Source organism: Cyclopterus lumpus, chromosome 11 (genome assembly GCF_009769545.1).
Source record: "Cyclopterus lumpus isolate fCycLum1 chromosome 11, fCycLum1.pri, whole genome shotgun sequence".
Lineage (NCBI taxonomy): Eukaryota > Metazoa > Chordata > Actinopteri > Perciformes > Cyclopteridae > Cyclopterus > Cyclopterus lumpus.
In genome coordinates, this window is record NC_046976.1 from 11,608,108 (window position 1) to 11,627,255 (window position 19,148).

The following is a 19,148-nucleotide window of genomic DNA, read 5'->3' on the forward strand; positions in this document are numbered from 1 at the left end:
CACATCGAATTCCTTCCAAAGACCTGCCTGAGGCACCCAGATTGCGAGTCGGCGCGGATCAACAAGGATGCTGTGTTCCACCGGATGCGCTGTGCCCTGGAGCAGGTCATCGAGATAGTCACCGAGGCACGGAGCTGTGGGGAGAACAAGATCCTTCCTGCCAGCATCTATAACGGCATCAAGGACTTCAAGGTAGGATCCGAAATTGGACTTAGTGAAGGTGTCTGTGAAGTTAAGTCATGATCCTCTTGTGGGCGAAGCATCATGCTTAACAATGTAGATATTAGCTATCAATATGTAGGACCTATCTGTTATATGATCTGGTTAATACGGTTGTGTCAATCACCATAAACCTTGGACTAATCCTCCTAATTAAAGACAAACCACAACAAAAAAGGGTTTTGAATGGGTCTTTTCCATGAGGTGAAAGAAGAAGAGATTATTTTAATTAAAGGGCTCAGATATGTGTATTGCTTTTAATAAATGGCTTCTTAGCTCCTAATGGCAGAGCCACCTGTCATCTTAGGACACATAAACAGAGAATGTTGAACATAGATTTTTTTTAAAGAAAAGAGAAGGATGAAACAGGACAAAATGCATTAGGTTTGATGTTTGTGTACTTGAGATGCTCTTTGCAGAATGTATTGTCCACCTTGGATGGTCCAAGGTGACCCACATCCCATTTATTTGATGACGAGATCATGTGCATAATGATAATGAGATAATAAATGATGTGTTTTTTTTTCTCCGCTCAGAACATTAGTTATTAGTTATGTATGAGTAAAACTCTTGTGTGTGTTGCCACCTCAATCCGCTCCTGAATTCCCAACCCTCCTCCCCTCCTGCAGTTCAGTGTGGAGTGCCTGCGGGAGAACCTGAACTCCTCGTCCCCCCAGAGCATGGGCAGCCAGCTGGAAGCGCTGGTGGAGCGCACAGAGGACTTCACTGACTCCGCCTACACCAGCCACGAGCAGCGGCAGGCCATCCTAAGTCTGTGCCAGCTGGCACGCCAGGATACTCAGCAGCTGGTGCACGCCTGGGCTGAGGCGGTATGTTGGGACAAGCAGGCACGCTTGCACAGATGCTCATACACCTACAGAAATATTCATAAAAGCATATGCTACTATATGAAGAAGAAGAATACGTACCTCATATGTTAGACACTTGTAAAAGTATGATAATAAGATGCAAAACCAGAAGAGATGTTGGTTGAATTACTGTTGTAGTATAAGGAATGATGACGAGTTGGTAAGGTTATGAACTAAATCTTGTATCTATCTGGTATGTAGCAGACCGTGTCTGTTCAAAACACACACACAGTATGCTCCACAGACCTACACACATTAAGACTCATAAGCCTCCTCAGCTAATCTAGTCATTCTTCTTGCCTCATCACTTTATTTTCATACATCCCTCCTGAAACAACAGACCATAATAACCAACCCGAATAACCACATTTACCAAGGCTCATTGAGTCGCATTAAGAGAAACATCGCACAGTGTCTTGTGATCTGCTGCCATTGAACAGTCTCCTTGGCCTTCGGAAAAAAAACCTTTCAGTTTGTCGTTGTTTGTCGTGACTGCTGCCACGTCGTTGTACAGTGTTGTCTCATGTAGCCTCTGCAAGAGAAGGTCATCTGGAGAATGGAAAAGACTAGAACACTGTGGTGTTTTGAAACGCATCCGAATGTGTAAATATTCTTGGGTGTGCTGCACAGTCCAATTTGTGGTCTTGACTCTTGTTGTTGAAAGCGGAATATATAGTTTTCATTCCAATTCGATTCATGGGTCTGGAAGTATAACATTTTGAAAACTGTTGTACAGTATTTAAATACAAATAATTAGTTTGATTACACTAACTTTTTTGCATATTCGGAGCACAACTGTAATTGGTCAAAAACCATGTTATTAAGTGCCCAAGTTCCTTTTCCAATCCAGTTGTTTTATATTGTCAAACTCCCCCAGGTAATAATGAAGCTTTGTGTGTGGGCCTGTAAGACCATGTTAAGTCTCATGTTGTATTCCCCTCTCTGTCTCACTGGAGCAGCAGTCTGTCCATGCCAAAGAAGCCACAGAGGACATGGAGGTGGCCATCCTGAAGACATGCCACAGTGTCAGTGACCTTAGACGCGAGGTGAGCAGCAGTCTCTCCGCTCTGCCCGTCTGCCCTCTGAGTCTGAATAGATGTACAAAGAGACACAGACAAGACTGGGATGTCTCTCACTAGATGTTCTGCCTCTGTGGTTGGTTTCCCACTTTCCTTTTTTACATCGCTCTTCAGCTTACCTGCCGTCTATCCGTCACCTCAACTATGTCATTGTGTCACCTCGGCTCCTCTTCTTTTTTCTTTTCCTCCTCAAATGCCACCCTCATTCATGTCTCCCACTCCCTTCTTTTGTGTTTGCTCCAGCCTCCATTACTTTGTCCTCTTTTTATCCTGCAATAAAATGTCTGATTCCTCCTCCAGCTCCATAAGGTGGCAGTCATTCGGGCCTCTGACTTGCTCAAAGTTCATGGGGAGCAGTTGCCTCTACGGGCTCTCAAAGCTGCAGGCGCCGAGGGAAAACTGGAGGCAGTGGCGGAGTATTCACGCACACTCACTGAGCAGAAGGAGCAGCTGGTGGAGGTAGGTAGGGGCAAAGGGAGGCAGAGGGAGGTTTGTTGTAGTGCCACCGAGTAAAGGTGTTCAATTGGCAAACAATACACTAGAGGAAATCTTTTGTGAAGTTTAGATTTGATTTTTTTAAATAATATTAAGTTTAAAAGCTAGTTTGCCATGAGTTGCAAAGTTGCTAAAACACATTGAAAATACTGTGCAAGTAAACACAAACGGCTTGAAATCAGAATCAGAATCAGAAACCGTTTATTGCCAGGAATGTTTACACAAACGAGGAATTGTTTTTAGCGGAAGGTGCAACATTAGACATGACAAACAACAATCAACGCGACAGCAACAGTGACGAAAACAACAAAAAACAAAGAGCACCCAAGCGCTGAGGCGGCCGTTTGCGGCGCCATGGCAACCAGAAACCAGAAATGAATGAACTTGGAGACTACATGTCTAATCTCAACCAAATGAAAGTCCACATGAGGCTTTGTTATGAAAACACTGAGCAGGACAATGGCATGCAGGCGTTGTCATGTCTTTGTTAGGGCCCCTAACAAACAGAACAGAACATACAGTGGGGCGACTGGCTCAGTGGTGAGCAGGGTCCTTCAATCAGAGGATCGGCGGTTCGACCCCCTGCGTTAGTCCCTGCCGATGTGTCCTTGGGCAAGACCTCCACCCCAAATTGCTCCCGTAGGGTGTATGAATGTTAGTTACTGCTGATATGCATGTGGAACCTTAGCTCCTCCAATCAGTGTATGAATGGGTGAATGATGTCATGTAGTGTTAAAGCGCTTTGAGTTTTCGGAAGACTAGAAAGGTGCAGGTCTGTTTTCCATACTGTATAGTATTCTCTTAACTAATATTAATTTCCGAAAAAATAATAAAAATAAAATGTTTTGGTGTAAAACCTTTTCTTAACCATGCAGCCTTACATTTCATTTTTTATTTTTTTCTGAAACATTTCTCCAGTTTTTTGTGTAATTCATCAATGCACCTATAATCAAAACCAGGAGAAATGACCAGACAATAAGTGTAATTCATCCACTGTGATACAATTATGTATACTTTAAATTATAATCAAATTGGTAGCAAAAGATAGCGTTAGAACATGTATCTATTTCCTACAGTGTGACTTTCAAACTTTTCGTACTTGTCTCTGACTTCAGACGTGTCGTCTCCTGTGCCATGTGTCGGGGAACGAGCCTCTGGAGATTACCTGCATACACGCTGAGGAGACCTTCCATGTCATTGGTCCACAGGTAACAGCCAAACATGTTCTGGAGGGACTTTTATTTTTGTTAGAGTGATATTATAACCAATTGACTGGCAGTAAGCAGGGGAGACAGGATCAGTCTGGAACATGAAACAGGTTAGGGTTAAACCTGAGACCCATTAATTTGATTCAACTGCATGCCAGTTGGTCAAACTGGTCACACAGTGGTCTGGGAGGGAAATAAAAAACGGAGTTATATTCTACTTAAAAAAAGGCAAATTACCTCACGTCTCCTTAGACGACCTTCGACACCTAGTCCCCTATCTAATTATGTTTGCTCTCGGAAACTATCCATGCCAGTAATTATCCAGCGTTGTAGAATGTTCCCGTCCTGCGGTACAAATGTCAGGCTCCGCTTGACTCTGCAGCAGTTCTAGTTCAAAGGTCAACCAATCAATAATACTGCAGCATGGGGCGACGGGGGTGATGTGTGTCTGTATTGGCCCAAAGTAATAGGGGGGTGGCCCAGAGGGTAATTGGCTATTACATACTACACTGCCGGGGAAGTGTGTGTGTGTGTGTGTGTGTGTGTGTGTGTGTGTGTGTGTGTGTGTGTGTGTGTGTGTGTGTGTGTGTGTGTGTAACTTGTTTTTTTTAAAGTTGTAGTTTTAAATGAGTCATGCATCAGAAATGTGCTGAAATGAACTCATCAACCTTAATCCATTTATTTGTAAACCACAAGGTTGATAATAAAGCATTCAAGGCCCAATGCTTAATTTATTTGACTATAGCAGCATAAACTTAACTGGTGAAAACCAGCAGTAACCTTAGTTACCGTACATATTGTTTTTTGGGCTGCTTAAATGACTTGGTGTGAACGTTATTTTATTGCTAATGGTTAACATTTAAGTTGCTTCCTCTAGGCCATTTTATTTCCTACTTGCCTTTGTTTTATGGAGGGCTGTTGTGATTGGTCCAGTGTTGAGTGTAATGAGGTCCTGCGTAGAATCGAGGCTCTGATGTGAACCCAGAGAGCGTTACCTCTGTGTATCGGTATAATGCTGTCCTGCCGTGGTGGTTAAAGAAGATTACCATATTCCAAGCGAACTGTAGCCAGTTTATAGAAGCCACAGCCCAGAAGATGGGCTATATTAATGACTTGGTTAAGTTATTGTCCAGTTTAGTTCCTGTATTAAATAACAGCTTGAAACGGATAGCAGCCTCTGGTCTCTGGTTTCTGTCAAAGTCTGGGAAACAGGCACAGGGGATGGACCCAAATGCACACAAAGACGAGGAAGCAGCATTAACAATGCAAGGATTTAATTCAAAACCAATACAACAGACAGGAAACAGCAGGCAGGGACCCAGACTAGTACAGAACTCCAGACAAGCCTGAAGACAATCTAAAAAAGGAACTGGGGTGGTATAAATGGAGACTGAGTAATGGGGAAGTGGGTACAGGGGATCCGCAGCACAGGTGACTACAGGGCTGAGGAGAAACAGGTTTACATTTTGTTTCTCTGTCTTTTACTGTAATTTTTCTCCCGAGTTTACTGACCAACTCATTTTAAATATTTGTTTTCTCATGTCGCAATTCTTCACACACTTCCCACTCAGATCATGTCGGCAGCCCAGACGCTGGCCCTCCACCCGTCCAGTAAGATTGCGAAGGAGAACCTGGAGGTGTTCTGCGAGGCCTGGGAGTCGCAGCTCTGTGACATGGCCCTGCTGCTGAGGGAGATCAACGACGTCTTTGAAGGCAGGCGAGGTGCGTTTTTTGTTTAGTTGTTAATGGATACTTGTGTGCACTTGTGTGGCTCAGCAGCACAAACACCAGAGAGGTGAGAAGAGAATGCAGGCAAAAATATGCTCTCAATGCCTGAAAGAATAACATGTTCTGATAAATCCTTGACGGTCATTTTGCCCCTGAACACCTTAATGACTTTTAGCAAAGCGAGCACATATCTTTGAAAAATGTATCATCATACACTGTGGGAAGCCTTTTGTAAGAGAAAATATGTCAATGCCAATAAACACCCATGCATTCATTCCTCCTCTGTACTCCCTCTCTCTTCATTCATTATTGTACTCAAATGGTGGACTCTTACAAATCAGTTGCCTGTGTGACTGTGTGTATATTTATCTACTTTACTATTTGTCCATGTGCACACAGATCTATGTTTGTATCAACCTTGTGCTTTCACACACTGTAAGCCTGTTTTGGAATATATCCAGGATGTGGTTGCCCTTAAGAAAAGTATTACATATTTTTGCAGTGCAGCTCAGCGTGTGATGGGATCAAATCCATCACACATTTGTATTCTCAAGAAGCCCAAATGCTGTGTTGCTTTTATTATTTTCTCGTAATCTTCCCCCATAAACATGACGGAAGCATTTATCGTACATGTAAATGTATATGAATAATATAATAATTAATACTTAAACGAACCGTGCACCTTGTGTTTATGATGACAGATAAAAATGTTTCAAGGGTGGACAGTGATAAAAGAAAACCAATTTCAGTACCATAACTACTTAATATCCATAACTGCCATCCTAATTATTTGTGTCAACATCTTTTTCATTCAAAGGGATATTTGCTTTTAATATATTTAAGCCTCTGCACCGCCAACAGCTGTACTTCCCGTTCTTGTGAACGCAATCTCTCAGGAACGTCTTGGACTCAAAGATTAACTGCTTAAAATGTGTTGGTCAAAGTTCACTGTGACCTCACTAAACACATTTTGGGCCGTAACTCAGGTTTCATATGCTAATTATGACAATTCTACACAAATGTGTAGTGTATGACGTTTTGGACAGACATAGCTGTAAACTGCAGCTTAGTTGGTGGCATAGAGCTATTTAATATATCTATTAGATTCCTTACGTGTTACCATGTGTTCAGAAAATCACAATTACTTTCTTCTCCTAGGAGACAAAAGATCTTATTTGTCACTTCCCAGACCTGGGGTGAGTATCACAATATCCATCCTCATGAATATTCCAGTGACCCAATATTACGTAATCCTCTTAATAATACCACTCTCTTTACCCACAGAAACACTCAGCTAACTTGAAGACTGCCAAGGCTGTCAAGTTGGACACAGAGGTAGCGTACACCATACTCCTCTGGCTTTCACCAGCAGTATATTCATCGCTTGGAAAACTTTGTGCCACTCGTTTGAAGAATTGATGGTCTTAATATGCTCATAGGCTGCGATTATTTTTGCTGGGCAGTTTTATTACATGCTTTACCACCACAGGAAGTGGGATTATGCTGATTATAGAAGTTATGGTGTTAACAAATGAAAATACGCTGTTTGCTAATATGAATTTTTCTGAAAATGAGATGCATATTTTAGTTTTTCTCCTCTAGAATGACTTTGTGTGCCTTTCTGTGTGCGTTCAGGAGCAGACGAGCATGGCCAAGCTGGGCCTGGAGCTCCGTCTGCTGTCATCAGACGTGGACACAGAGGTGGAGAAATGGGAGGAGCAGGAACACGACATCGTCCGACAGAGCCAGAGCCTGGCCAGTATGGCATACAACATGTATCTGTTCACCAGGTGACTGCACAGCAGCACACGACTACACAACCACGCACATGCTCCCATTGCATTCATTTCAGAGCTCAATATGGTGAAGCCTCTCAAGCATCCACATGAATCTCTTTAGAGGCTTACTGTTAATGAGATTCTAGAGGCCCGCCAGCTATCGATATATCCACCAGGCGTAGTTGGTGGCACTGACACTGGACATCAATGACTGACAATAAAATTGTTTTGATTTATCTGAGTCACAGTTTTTGTTGGTAGGTGTCTTCATCTTTCTCTCTCGTCCATGATTCCTCTCCTCATTTTCTGTTTCCCATATTGATTCCCTAGAGCGGAGGGGCTTCTGAAAACAACACTAGATCTTTTTCATCAAGCTGAGGTATGTGTGTCCAAATCTCCTAATCTTTCCACCTTCTGTTCTTTTTTTCTCCCATTTTATCAAATAGAAAAATATCAATAGATTAGTGAATGGCAGCATCCCCCCATTCACTTCCCCCTCGCATCTGACGGGGTACAACTAGTAGGACTTATCATTACGATGGAAATATAGTGCTCTGTGTTCCTGGCAACATTGGACACTTGAGGTGATAACAAAGCATGGAGGCGAGTGTCTATTGAATTGGGAATGTTCAGTAATTTGTAGAATCAGGGTCCAAAATGCAAACAGAATTATTTTAATTTCCATTTGGGGTGAGCGAGGGAGATAAGAGAGGAGGGGGAGGGGGAAAAGATGGGAAGGCATGCTGTTAAGAAGAGCAGAGAAAAAGTAAAATCTCAAATATATATGCCGACTTTTTAACGGCTACCTGGTTCGTGGAAGTTAACAAAATGATAGTTTTGCCTGTATTTAGGTACGTTTTCTGATTTTTGTCCATTTTCTGCCTCATTCTTAAGGTTCTCTCTGAAGAGGGGCTCCAGCTGTGCTCATCTCTTCGCACTTTTTCCACTCAGGTATATACCGATGCAATAAATCTCTCACTCTCTCTTGAACACACACAGTTTAAGGCTGGATACCAAATCACGATGTACTCACATAAAACACATTTCCAAATGTTTTGCACATTGAGCACTCTATGAAAATACATATAATGTGAGTTATGAAAAAGAAAGAAGACTTTTTGTACAAACAGGATTAAAATCAGTTCTCTGGTGGATTCTGACAAAAATAATAGTGATAGATGTGAAAGAGAAAAGCCAAAGAGAAAAGAAAACAGTTGGGTTTTTTTGCGGAGGATGAGCTGCTGACCCATCTGTATGCAGATACACAGGCTCCTGTGCCCCCACCCTCATGACACCTCTCACACACACACACACACACACACACACACACACACACACACACACCCGTATCACCTATTCTGGCATGCCACGGATTCAAGCTTCACCTTACAAATCACACAGCAAGAGCAGGAAATGAATTCCACCGTACTCTTTAACTCTCTGAGTGGAGATCCAACAAACAACCGTAGCCTCAGTGCCTTCCTTCCTCTTGCCCTCCACCAACTTCTTCCACAGGTCCTCCAAGTGTAATTAAATGGCTCTTTTTGACAGCCGTTAACGACTGCTATTTGTCACTGCTGCGTCCGTGGGTGGGTATGTTTGTGCTCATGTGCATGTGTGGAGGGGGTCAGGGTGGGGGAGTTTACTGTGACCGCACAGGACTAATTCATAATCAGGAGGCCCAGCTCGTCAACTTGCCTCACGCTATCTGATTAATTACATCAAACACACTGGTGCTAATGGAGTCCCTCTGTCTCACCCTCCACTCACACAGTTCTTTGGCACCAAACACACTTGTAGCACACCTGCTTTGCCTTCATTGAGATTGTGAGGCTGTTTATGCAAATAGGTTTGTGCACTTCTGTAATTGAGGTTTAGGAGGTATCATATACTTTTGTCTGTCATGAGTATTCCTTCACTGAATAAAAGAGCTTGTGTTTTTAGGTCGCTGGTGGCGTGTAACAGAAATAGATTGATGGCCCCCGTGACTGCGATCGAGGGATTAACCCAGCTGGATAACAGACTTAGGCTGTAGATCATGACCTGGCTGTTGCTGATGGATTACATCAAGCTACACAACAGTTTGGGCTTTTTTGTGATACTTGATTTGTGTTGGAACAAGAGCGCTGTAAATCTAGTCCAAATACATCTATCAGTGTCTGTACATATTAAGCCAGGGTGTCTGGATAAACCTGGACATACCATCATAAACCATCTCTGCTGTCCTGAAGACATGCCTCCCTCTGTTTCCATCTTCATCTCTGTTCCAGCTAGTTGAGGAGGAAAAGTCTGTGGTGATGACGGAGATGGAGAAGATGGTGGCATTGTGCCAACAGCTGCAGATGGGAGCCAAAACTCCTGTGCAGGGCAAGACTGCCACCTTCCAGAAGGTACTCGTACTACGCTTGTGTTTGTTTGTGTGTATACTAAATAAATACACAATGACTTTGTTCTGCCACTAGTCTGTGTTGTTTAGAAGACATCAAATTGGCAACATCACACAGAGTGTGCAGAGCAGAATTACTCTTGTTTTTTTCTTAAAGGGATAATTAGCTTAAAAAAGCAACAACCGACGGGCATCAATGGAGCACTATGCTCAGTGAACACACAATAGAGCATGACTTACTGCGTCACTTCATTATCGGCTACAGCATAATCTTTCAGCGAGTTACACCATTATTGGCCACATGGGCGCTAGATTAATGAGCATCTTGGGCAGGGATGAGCTGCCTTAGGTCACCTTGTAATAAAGGCAAAGGTTATAATCAAAAGGACGGGATAAAGAATAGCGTGTCCATTGCTGATTCATTCGTCTCTTATAGAAGAGTGTGTTATATTCTGATGTGCATGTGTTGGCTGCTAGGTATTAATGCATGTATGTTGTTGTGCCTTTGTATCCAACGGGTATCTATGCTACCCCTGTCAAACTCTTGCATAATAATTGTATGTCTTTGCCTCTAGGTGGATTCATCCATTCAGACAACCAGAGGTATCTTGACTGTGGTTCTCTCTCTTCTACCATCCTGCAACAAGCTCACCAGAAAGGTGACTAAACAGGACTCATGACTGATTGACTGGCACCAGTAGAAGCCTAGCCAGCTACATGGAAATCTTATGTAGCCCTAGAAAGTATTATTAAACTTGTAATAACTCATTTGAAGGCCACTTAGGGCCAGTGGAAGCTTGCTTTGAAAATAACATGGACATATACCACCTTAAGTTGATGTGTTTTTTGCACGTATATAAAACAGCAAAGGATACTTATTTTCTCATTATATCTGGTTTTTTTCCATTCATTTTTCTCATTGATGTCCATTTGCAGTACAAATCAGAGAGGAATAGCCTGGGTTTCCCGCAGGACTGGAGAGAGAGGCAGGATGCATCCACACCTGTCAAAGAGGAGGGAGCTCTTCACAACAAGAACAGCAACGGCTTTGGTGTCAAATCTCTGGAGCAACACATGGTCGGTCTTAACCTTCTTGAGAGCAAATAATTCAGAAAACATCACCTCCTCTGTACCAGCTTCTCCCTCGAAGCAGCACATAGCCAACCTCCCCTTTCTGGATAAAATATTCCTATTCCTGCTCCCTTCATCCTCATGCACCCACCAGAATGGGCTAGAGCAGTGTGTGTGTGGTGAAGATGGAAGCCTCGGGTCATATAAAGTTTGTATTTGTTGTCTGGGTGATGAAGTGTAAGCTTTACAGAGGAAAAAGCAGATCCAAGATTGCTGTGCCAAGGGGGAAGTTGGAACCCAGGCTAGATGTGTTACCTGAAGCACCAGTTGCACACCAGTCCACAAGATGGAGACAATCAGCCAACACTATGACTTTGCCACTTGTAGTCAGCCTCCTCACTGATTTTTGAGTCACTTTAATCAATTCTCTAGATATTGAATTGATATACTGATCAGAACTCATCTTAATGCTCAGCTTCGCCATACGTCTTCACTATGTGCCTGTGTTACAAGCCCAATTGCTTCGTGGTGTACTCTAATTGTGTTGTACATGTTCGCCAAATTGGGGTGGGGGGGGGGTGCATGATGCATGATGCGATCATCACCAGACCTTTGTGTTTGAGTCTCTTGTGGTCAATGTGTCATAGGCTGTAATATTATATAGTGGTACATTGTGTCCTGGCATTCTATTCATCTCACTTCGATAAATAAGTATTTAAAAAGTAAATATTAATGACTGCTTTCCATACAGTTTGCCATGGAATGTTAATCACTAAATCACAATTTAATGCCAAATATGATTGTTCTCAATTATAAGCTCTGATCTTCAGCTTGCAACTAGTGTAAAATATAAAGCTCTTACACCTCCAGTTTACATCACTGGATGGGCCTGGTTTCTCCAAAGAAAGTCAGGTGATAAACATTCAAATGTTATTATGATGCTTTTGGGACATCAGGACCTTACTTTATGCTGTAATCATTGTGTGTAGTTATACATGCATTTTCTTTAACAAAATAACTGAAACATAATTATGAAATGGCACCTGTGTCAAATGGAGCCTTGAAGTGTACTTGTTATGAAGACTATCATTGTGAAGCTGCCTTGTAGGCCAATATGTAAATGTATATGGTATCTATAATATGGTACTTGAGGCATAGTATGTATCTAAAGGTAATGACTTTGGTACTAGATGAGGTGTGATAATGACGGAGATGAATAACATACATTAGGCTTTAGAGATGCTCTGAACAGTTTGAGAGCAGCTAAGAATGCTGGGTATTGTAGTTGAGCTACCGATGTGAAGAAATCTTAGATCTAGTTTTGGACCATCTAATCTTTTGACAATTGAAAGGTTAATAAAAGTGACAAACAAAATAAACAATATTTTTCTTTAAATCCCTGTTGGTTTCATTTATTGACGTTCTAGAAAAATAATTCAAACTGAATATTAGTTGGGGATATTAAACAAACAGACTGCAAGTATAATTGTCATGCTTTTCTCCATTTCCTTATTTTTCAAAAAAATAACCTTCGACAGACACCTTCCAGTTTCTGAAACACAGTATAAGTATATAGGCTCAGTGCACCGCTTGCATTATATGCAATTGTACTTTTGAAGTAACCATACTCAAGAATCACTCAAGTATAGCCTCAGTCTTAACCCAACCTAATGGGAGTGTCAGAATAGTTTTGACTTAAATATGGCAAGAATGTGGAGCTCAGTCATGATGGTAGAGATTGCACAACAGTGCGTTTGGAGACAACGCTCTCGAACTCCTCTCTGCTCAGAAGATTCTTTGTTATGCTCTTGCTCTCCTCAAACTTTGGCAAGATGACTGCAATGTATCCTTCGGTGGACGGCTGTTCAGATTTGACAGACAAAGCACAATTAAAGCATAAGATGAAACTTCAATGATTGTGTTTTTTTCTTCTTTTTTAACAAAGTGCTATATACAAATAACCATTTTGAAGAGGGCAATACATTATTAAAAATGGACATTCACAGAAGGACACATATACATGCTAATGTAACCAGGTAAATGTAAAAATATTTACCTTTTCCAGTAAGAGAGTAGGTTTTTCTAAAATACTCTCATTGACCTCGAGAAGACGGCCCCTGATGCAGCTAAAGAGATGACAGATTTGTGTGACTGATCATGGACGGACAAGAATGTGGACTGTATGGCTAAAAAAACTAAACTATTATCTCACCTGTAGATTGTGTATTCAGTTTCATCTGTGCATGTTATCCTGCACAGAGGTGCAAACTCAGTGAGGAACTGACCCCCCTAAAATGGGAAAAGAAAATTGTTGACAGGCATTTAAGGCCAAGCTGAAAAGAATGTGAAGTGAGGCTACACAGGTAGTAATGCATGTACATAGAGCAAAATCATTTGCAGCTTTATTAATAATTATGAAATGTACCCTCTTAGACTTCCCAGACACTTTATTGTTCAGCCGACTGCAGCAATTACTGATCTGGTAATTGATGCTTTTGATTGCCCGCCCATTCTGGAGGATCGGATGAGTCTCTGCTAACGTGACAACACATAGTCTGCAGAGAACAAACACAAAACCAAAAGTGGGACTTCAAAAAAAATACCAAAAGCTTACATTATCAGTGTTGGTCAGTCCCTCATACAGAGTGTGGATTATATATATCAAGTTAGAAACACAAACACAAATCTTTGAGGTAAATTGTGGATGCATATTTTAATTGTGGTTATCAAACTTATATATTCATATCATCTCAGGAAATATATCAACTTAATAAACTGGGTGACCAGAAAATAGAAATATGCAATCAATTTTCCAGTAATTATGTTGTTGTTTTTTTACTTTTTGTTTAAGCTGTACTTAGTATTGTTAGTTCGCAATATATATGTATGTAAGGTTTTTCAAATACTATACTATAATAAATTTAAAAAGCAATATTTTAGAAATCTATCAAAATAATGTAACTTAATACTACCACAAAACCATATTGATACAAGAAAGTATCAACAAAACTGAACAGTTTAGTAGCATCTGTCCCATGGAAAAGCAGTTTATATCCAATTACCAGTTATAAAGAAGACGTTTTGAAATTGTCACCACTGTGTAGATTTCACTGAATACCTATCAATGGCGTGACTCCTGTTAACCTTACCTGTTTGAATGCTGCAGGATGCAGTGGTCCTCACACGGTTTCTCCTTCATATCTAAAGAAAACAACCACAATACACTCAACGTATTTGACTTAAATGCATTATGCTGGACAATCTAAATCAACATGTAACGTCAGCACGTTTCCCCCAGAGAGCTCAAGTGCTGCTAACGTTAGCTTGATTAGCACAACACGAGAGGCAGGGCAGTGACATTATTTACCGGCTTTGAACCATCGTGTGTAATATCGGTCGATAACTGACGGCGCCGTCGCTTCTGTGTCTTTCTGCTCCACACAGTCCATGAAAACTATTCACAACAAAGGCTGTAAAAAGAAAACGAAAGGACGAAGAGTACGTTTACAGAAACGTGTTACACCGGGAAGTCGGTACGGGGAACGACTCCGACAGTTTAAAGGAAAAGGGTTCCGGATATTCTTTTCGCTTTCTTTTTAATAATGCACCTCACGGGACTTTATTGAAATGACAATGAACACTTCTAAATTAACACGTAATTACACAATAACTCGTGGTCTGTCTACTTTAGTTAGTACTATTTAGTTTTATCTAGTTTGTTTTGATGCGAGTTGGCTCGTTATTACTGCGCGGTGATGAGGTTGGCGGTTGTAGTTTGGTAGAAAGAAAATAGTTCATGCACAAAACTGTTCACAACCAGGTCTGTGGATTATCTTGAGAAACCGGGTCAGGATTTCTGGCAAGAGACATTGCTGTTGAGTTTTTCAAATGTATTTATTTGGTTCCCTGAGCACCACAAGGCTTTATTTCCAAGTTTATATTTATAACACCAGAATAGCTGACGTGTTTGGTTATAAATTGAAAATTGAAAATAAAGATTTTAGATGTAAATATTATGTTCTATGTATTTTATTAAACAATCAATGGTAATTGTACAATGTCTCATCAAAGTTAAACTCTTGATTATTAACAAGGATTAGTGTAGGCCTACTAAACATTGAGGTAGCTTTTCATTGTGGGCACTCGTACTACAAGAGTTTTAGAGTTGTAAAATGAAGTGTAACAATGAGCACTTCAGCCAAAGAAAAACTACATCATATGGATCCTGTTTGTGGTTCAATGTTTGATGGTTCATTGTTGTGTTCTGTTTAGTTATACATGTACACTTTAATTAAATAAAGTGATTTGGATTACTATCTGGGAAGTTCATTCAGCCTTTAGGATACTGGTAATATATTGATAATACTTTAATGGACAATGGTATGTAGTGTACAAAGTAATATAATAATAATAATCCATTTAATTTATATAGCGCTTTTTAAGGTACAGGGAGCAATGCAGGGTTAAGTGTCTTGCTCAAGGACACCGACTAGGGCGGAGGATTGAACCGCCAACCCCCTGATTGATAGATGGACCTGCTAACCACTGACCACAGTCGCCCCCACGAATAACAAAGTGTGCTTTCTTACTTTGAATAAGCCAAAAGTATAACTTTTAGTATATGAAATAAACATTCATCTCTGAATGTATTGAGGATGATACTGCAATTTCATTTTCAAATTTGAATAAACATTTTAATATAGTCCACTGGATAAACATATGTTATTACAGTCATAGAACTAGAGCCATGATTTAATTAATCTGAACAGGGTTGAATCTGCTGTTGAATTCACCCCAGCCTTGAGGACATTTGAATGTCTGTGTTAAAAATCTTGTTAAAACGAATAACCACAAAAAGAAGTCAATAACTGCCGACAGCAAATGTTTTACCATTATCATTTGTGTGTAGCAGGGTCATGTTCATGGTGTTGCGTAAACTGTGTTGCTACCTGGGACACACTGTGAGAGCAATGTTCACATTACCCACTAGATGTCAGACTAAGAACTGCAGTAAACTCTATCATGTGTGATTTGGCTCCTCAGACAACATCAACGTTTATTCGAATGTGAATCAGTCTGAATGATGTGGGTACATCTCAATATATTTAAACTAAAGTAATATTTCCAGTTGAACATTTTCATCCTTGATTAAGATGCATTTGTTCATGCGTGTTAAACAATATAATATGTGTTATATGTGATCGCATGATGTCTTTGATCAACTGTGTGTCATTCTTTTCACTTAGCTCTAATGATTCTTCTAGAAGTCCGATAGACATTTCAGTATGTTGAGTGTGCATCCGAGTGGATTATGTAATGAAGAGGTCTGAGCGAGAACGTGAGCAGTATTGAAGGACTGGACCTGTGAAATCTCACCTCTCCGACCTAGAGAACATATTAATTGCATTGTGAACATTTTTCAGGGATTGGCATTGGAATGATGACTTCATCCTGGTCAGAGAGAGAGAGAGAGAGAGAGAGAGAGAGGGGCACAATGAGTTTTCCATGCTCACCACTACCAAGACTTAAAGGTTTGCTGTCAAGACCCATCGTAATGAGTTTTTCCATGACTCCTCCGTCTGTGGTAGGCCGTAGTCTGTATTTAATTCAGAGATGAAACACAAAACCGTGGAAACAGTGGACACCAAGAGAGAATCTTATGGATATGCAATTTTGCATCAGGCATTTCCAATGAACATGGCCATCGTTAATATAAATCAACAATTTTAGCTGTGATTTGACTTTTTCCAAACAAATTTACGACTACTACGACAAGATATACAGCTGCTGATATTAAAACAACACTTAGATGGTGGATGCCAAAAGTTAGGATTTATCATTTGATCATCAGAGTAGATTCTATGAAAGTTCATGAGAACGTTTCACAGTTTTTCATTTTAAATTGTTGTGTGAGAGGGAAAAGGGCCCTTATATGTTCTGATAACTAGTGATCTCCATGGATATTTGTATTTGCAAGAGTGTATACGTGCATCTGTGTTTATCAGTCTGTTCATTGCCTACATGTATCTGTCAGTCTGTACATTCCCGAGCCTTAACTATACTTTGTTGGAATGAAACACTGCTCCATCTCACCCTCTTCAAGATTTGACTTCAAGTTTCACTGGCTGCTTCTCAGACAGGCACTTTGAGTGCCTCCAGCTGCACAAGTTTCTGTGTGTGTGATGCAAGCATAGCTCCACGTCAGCTGTTAATCGAGCAGCCTTCTTCTCTGGCCTGCAGTTTGTCTTCAGCAGTCTCTCCCTCCACTTTGAAGTTGGCCAGCGTATTCCCCTAGCTGGTCTTCAGAGCCAGAGGAGAGCCTGATAAGGGAAGAGAGAAGCTCTAACCAAGGGGGGCGATGTCTGCGTGGCTTTGAGAAGCCAATGGTTTCTTTTTTATTATCAGTAATGTATTCATACCAGACCAGATTTCGGATTTCCTGGTTCGTGGCACATAGTTAGCTGGGTTTTAAGCCAGAGAGACGGACGAGATATTTATGTGATGTAATGCAGATGGAGAATTATTTAGTGAAAGGGGATTTCTTTTTCATGAGTTCAAGCAGACCAGCTATCACACTTTCAGATATTCATTGTTTATAGGGGAGAGAATTGCATGCAATCCAGGCTCGCCCACAATATCTCATCATTTGATAATGGTAGGAAAATTGAGAGAGGTATGCCGCAGTCAGAGATGCTGCCCATCTTTTTCCTGGAAAGCATCAACGCCTGCAGTTGCTATTTAAGGGATTAAGTCATATGCTGCCGAAAAGGCACATTTAAAGTACTGTTTGAGTCATTGGAGTATATAGAAGGTGTCAATTAAAGCACTGTAATTCGTGGGTAATGTTTTTGAAGGGCTGTCAATTGTGATTTTGTGTCACAGGGCAATAATTTGATTTTAGTCAGACTGTGATTAAGACCCGGGTGGACTGATCAATGAATACAATGTCACAGTGATCTGTTTTCTCTCTTTAAAAGTTTTGATTGGGAATCATTAAGTGGCCCGGCTGCTGTTAATAAATGTGCTGACATGCAGCAGCATAGAAACCCATGAGCTCTGCTTTGAATCCGGTGCATGGAGGTCCAGTGAGCTTTATTAATTTCATGACTACCGAGGAGTGGTATCACTCCGATAAGCTGGTCCCATGTCAAGTTATTATTAGATTTCACTGCGGTGATCAGTGGCCATAGGTGCAATCAATCATGTCAGAGTTTCTTTGTTATTACTGGCCTCTCTTCAAAGGTAAGAGGCCTGAGTTTTGGAAAATGTGTGTGTGTGTGTGTGTGTGTGTGTGTGTGTGTGTGTGTGTGTGTGTGTGTGTGTGTGTGTGTGTGTGTGTGTGTGTGTGTGTGTAATTGTGTGTGTGGTTCATCTTCCCTTCACAGTGGTAACAATAAATTGAATACAACTGAAGAGCAGACGGAATGTTAAGCAAGTGATCACAACATTTAACTTTTCATTGCTTATATTACCAATGGATGTATTGTTACCATAGAAACAAAACAGCTGTCTTTACTGAAGTGTTATATTTCCTTCAACCTTTGGCTCCTTTGTTCTGCTGACAAATACAATTATTAAATCAATAAATTGTTCTCACCTACACCTGTACATCTTTGTGACTCTATCTTACACGATTGTGACACTATTGGGATGATAAAATCTGTCCACTGACAGACAGACAGAAATATAAACACCTGGCAAAGTACTCAAAACTGTCTCTGTGGTAGTTTCCGCTACAGTAGGTGTCTCCCGGACCACATTTTTCTATGATAACACACACACCGACTCGCAGGCTTAAATCAATACCAGCCACACATCCTCGGCTGGTAACAATACAGTTGTTTGCATGAGCAAGACCAAAGCCAGTAAAGCAGACATCTGCCTCTGATAAAGGATAATAAAGCTATCAGTATCTTAAATATTGGTGTGTGTTTACACAAACTGTGTGAGTGAAAGGGATTAGGTGTCCCTGGCTGCAGAGCAGGACTCTCCTCCCAGAGCCACAATGCTCCCATAGTCCTATTATGTGGAAACCATTATGATACAAACATGTGTGCATGCTAAATAAGTCTCTCATTATTCCCTTAAAAGTTATAATTTCAGATGATATTTTTCAGCCAACTTCTGAAGTGTGGAAACAAGAGGAAGTGGTCTAAACTGGTTTGTTTCCACCGCTACCTGTCAGTTTGGGGACACTGTACTTTGATTTTGAACTTGGTAAAGGCAATCTGTATTTTTAAAGGGTGTTTTTTTTTATCATTTAATGTCCAATCTTAGTGGTCAAAGGTTAGTTGAGAAATGAATAGTCCAATAAT

General features: G+C 40.9%; 2 protein-coding genes across 2 annotated transcripts in view; one reads left to right on the top strand and one right to left on the bottom strand.

Annotated features, from left to right (window-relative positions):
• Positions 1-12,226, top strand: part of ctnnal1 (catenin (cadherin-associated protein), alpha-like 1) — a 41,750-nt gene extending 29,524 nt beyond the window's left edge. Inside the window, exons 6-19 of the mRNA XM_034545563.1 lie at positions 22-192; positions 849-1,049; positions 2,048-2,134; positions 2,468-2,626; positions 3,778-3,870; positions 5,442-5,592; positions 6,757-6,794; positions 6,883-6,933; positions 7,234-7,388; positions 7,707-7,755; positions 8,271-8,327; positions 9,647-9,766; positions 10,338-10,421; positions 10,699-12,226. Coding sequence (XP_034401454.1) covers positions 22-192; positions 849-1,049; positions 2,048-2,134; positions 2,468-2,626; positions 3,778-3,870; positions 5,442-5,592; positions 6,757-6,794; positions 6,883-6,933; positions 7,234-7,388; positions 7,707-7,755; positions 8,271-8,327; positions 9,647-9,766; positions 10,338-10,421; positions 10,699-10,869 — 1,587 coding nt within the window. The 3' untranslated portion in view covers positions 10,870-12,226. The remainder of the gene's footprint in view (positions 1-21; positions 193-848; positions 1,050-2,047; positions 2,135-2,467; positions 2,627-3,777; positions 3,871-5,441; positions 5,593-6,756; positions 6,795-6,882; positions 6,934-7,233; positions 7,389-7,706; positions 7,756-8,270; positions 8,328-9,646; positions 9,767-10,337; positions 10,422-10,698) is intronic.
• abitram (actin binding transcription modulator) lies at positions 11,412-14,405 on the bottom strand. The gene is made up of 6 exons (XM_034545564.1): positions 14,201-14,405; positions 13,983-14,034; positions 13,259-13,388; positions 13,046-13,122; positions 12,890-12,959; positions 11,412-12,694 (listed from the first exon to the last, which is right to left on the bottom strand). The coding sequence occupies exons 1-6, from the start codon at positions 14,280-14,282 to the stop codon at positions 12,557-12,559; spliced, it is 549 nt and encodes a 182-aa protein (XP_034401455.1). The 5' UTR covers positions 14,283-14,405; the 3' UTR covers positions 11,412-12,556.
• Between the last annotated feature and the right edge of the window lie 4,743 nt (positions 14,406-19,148).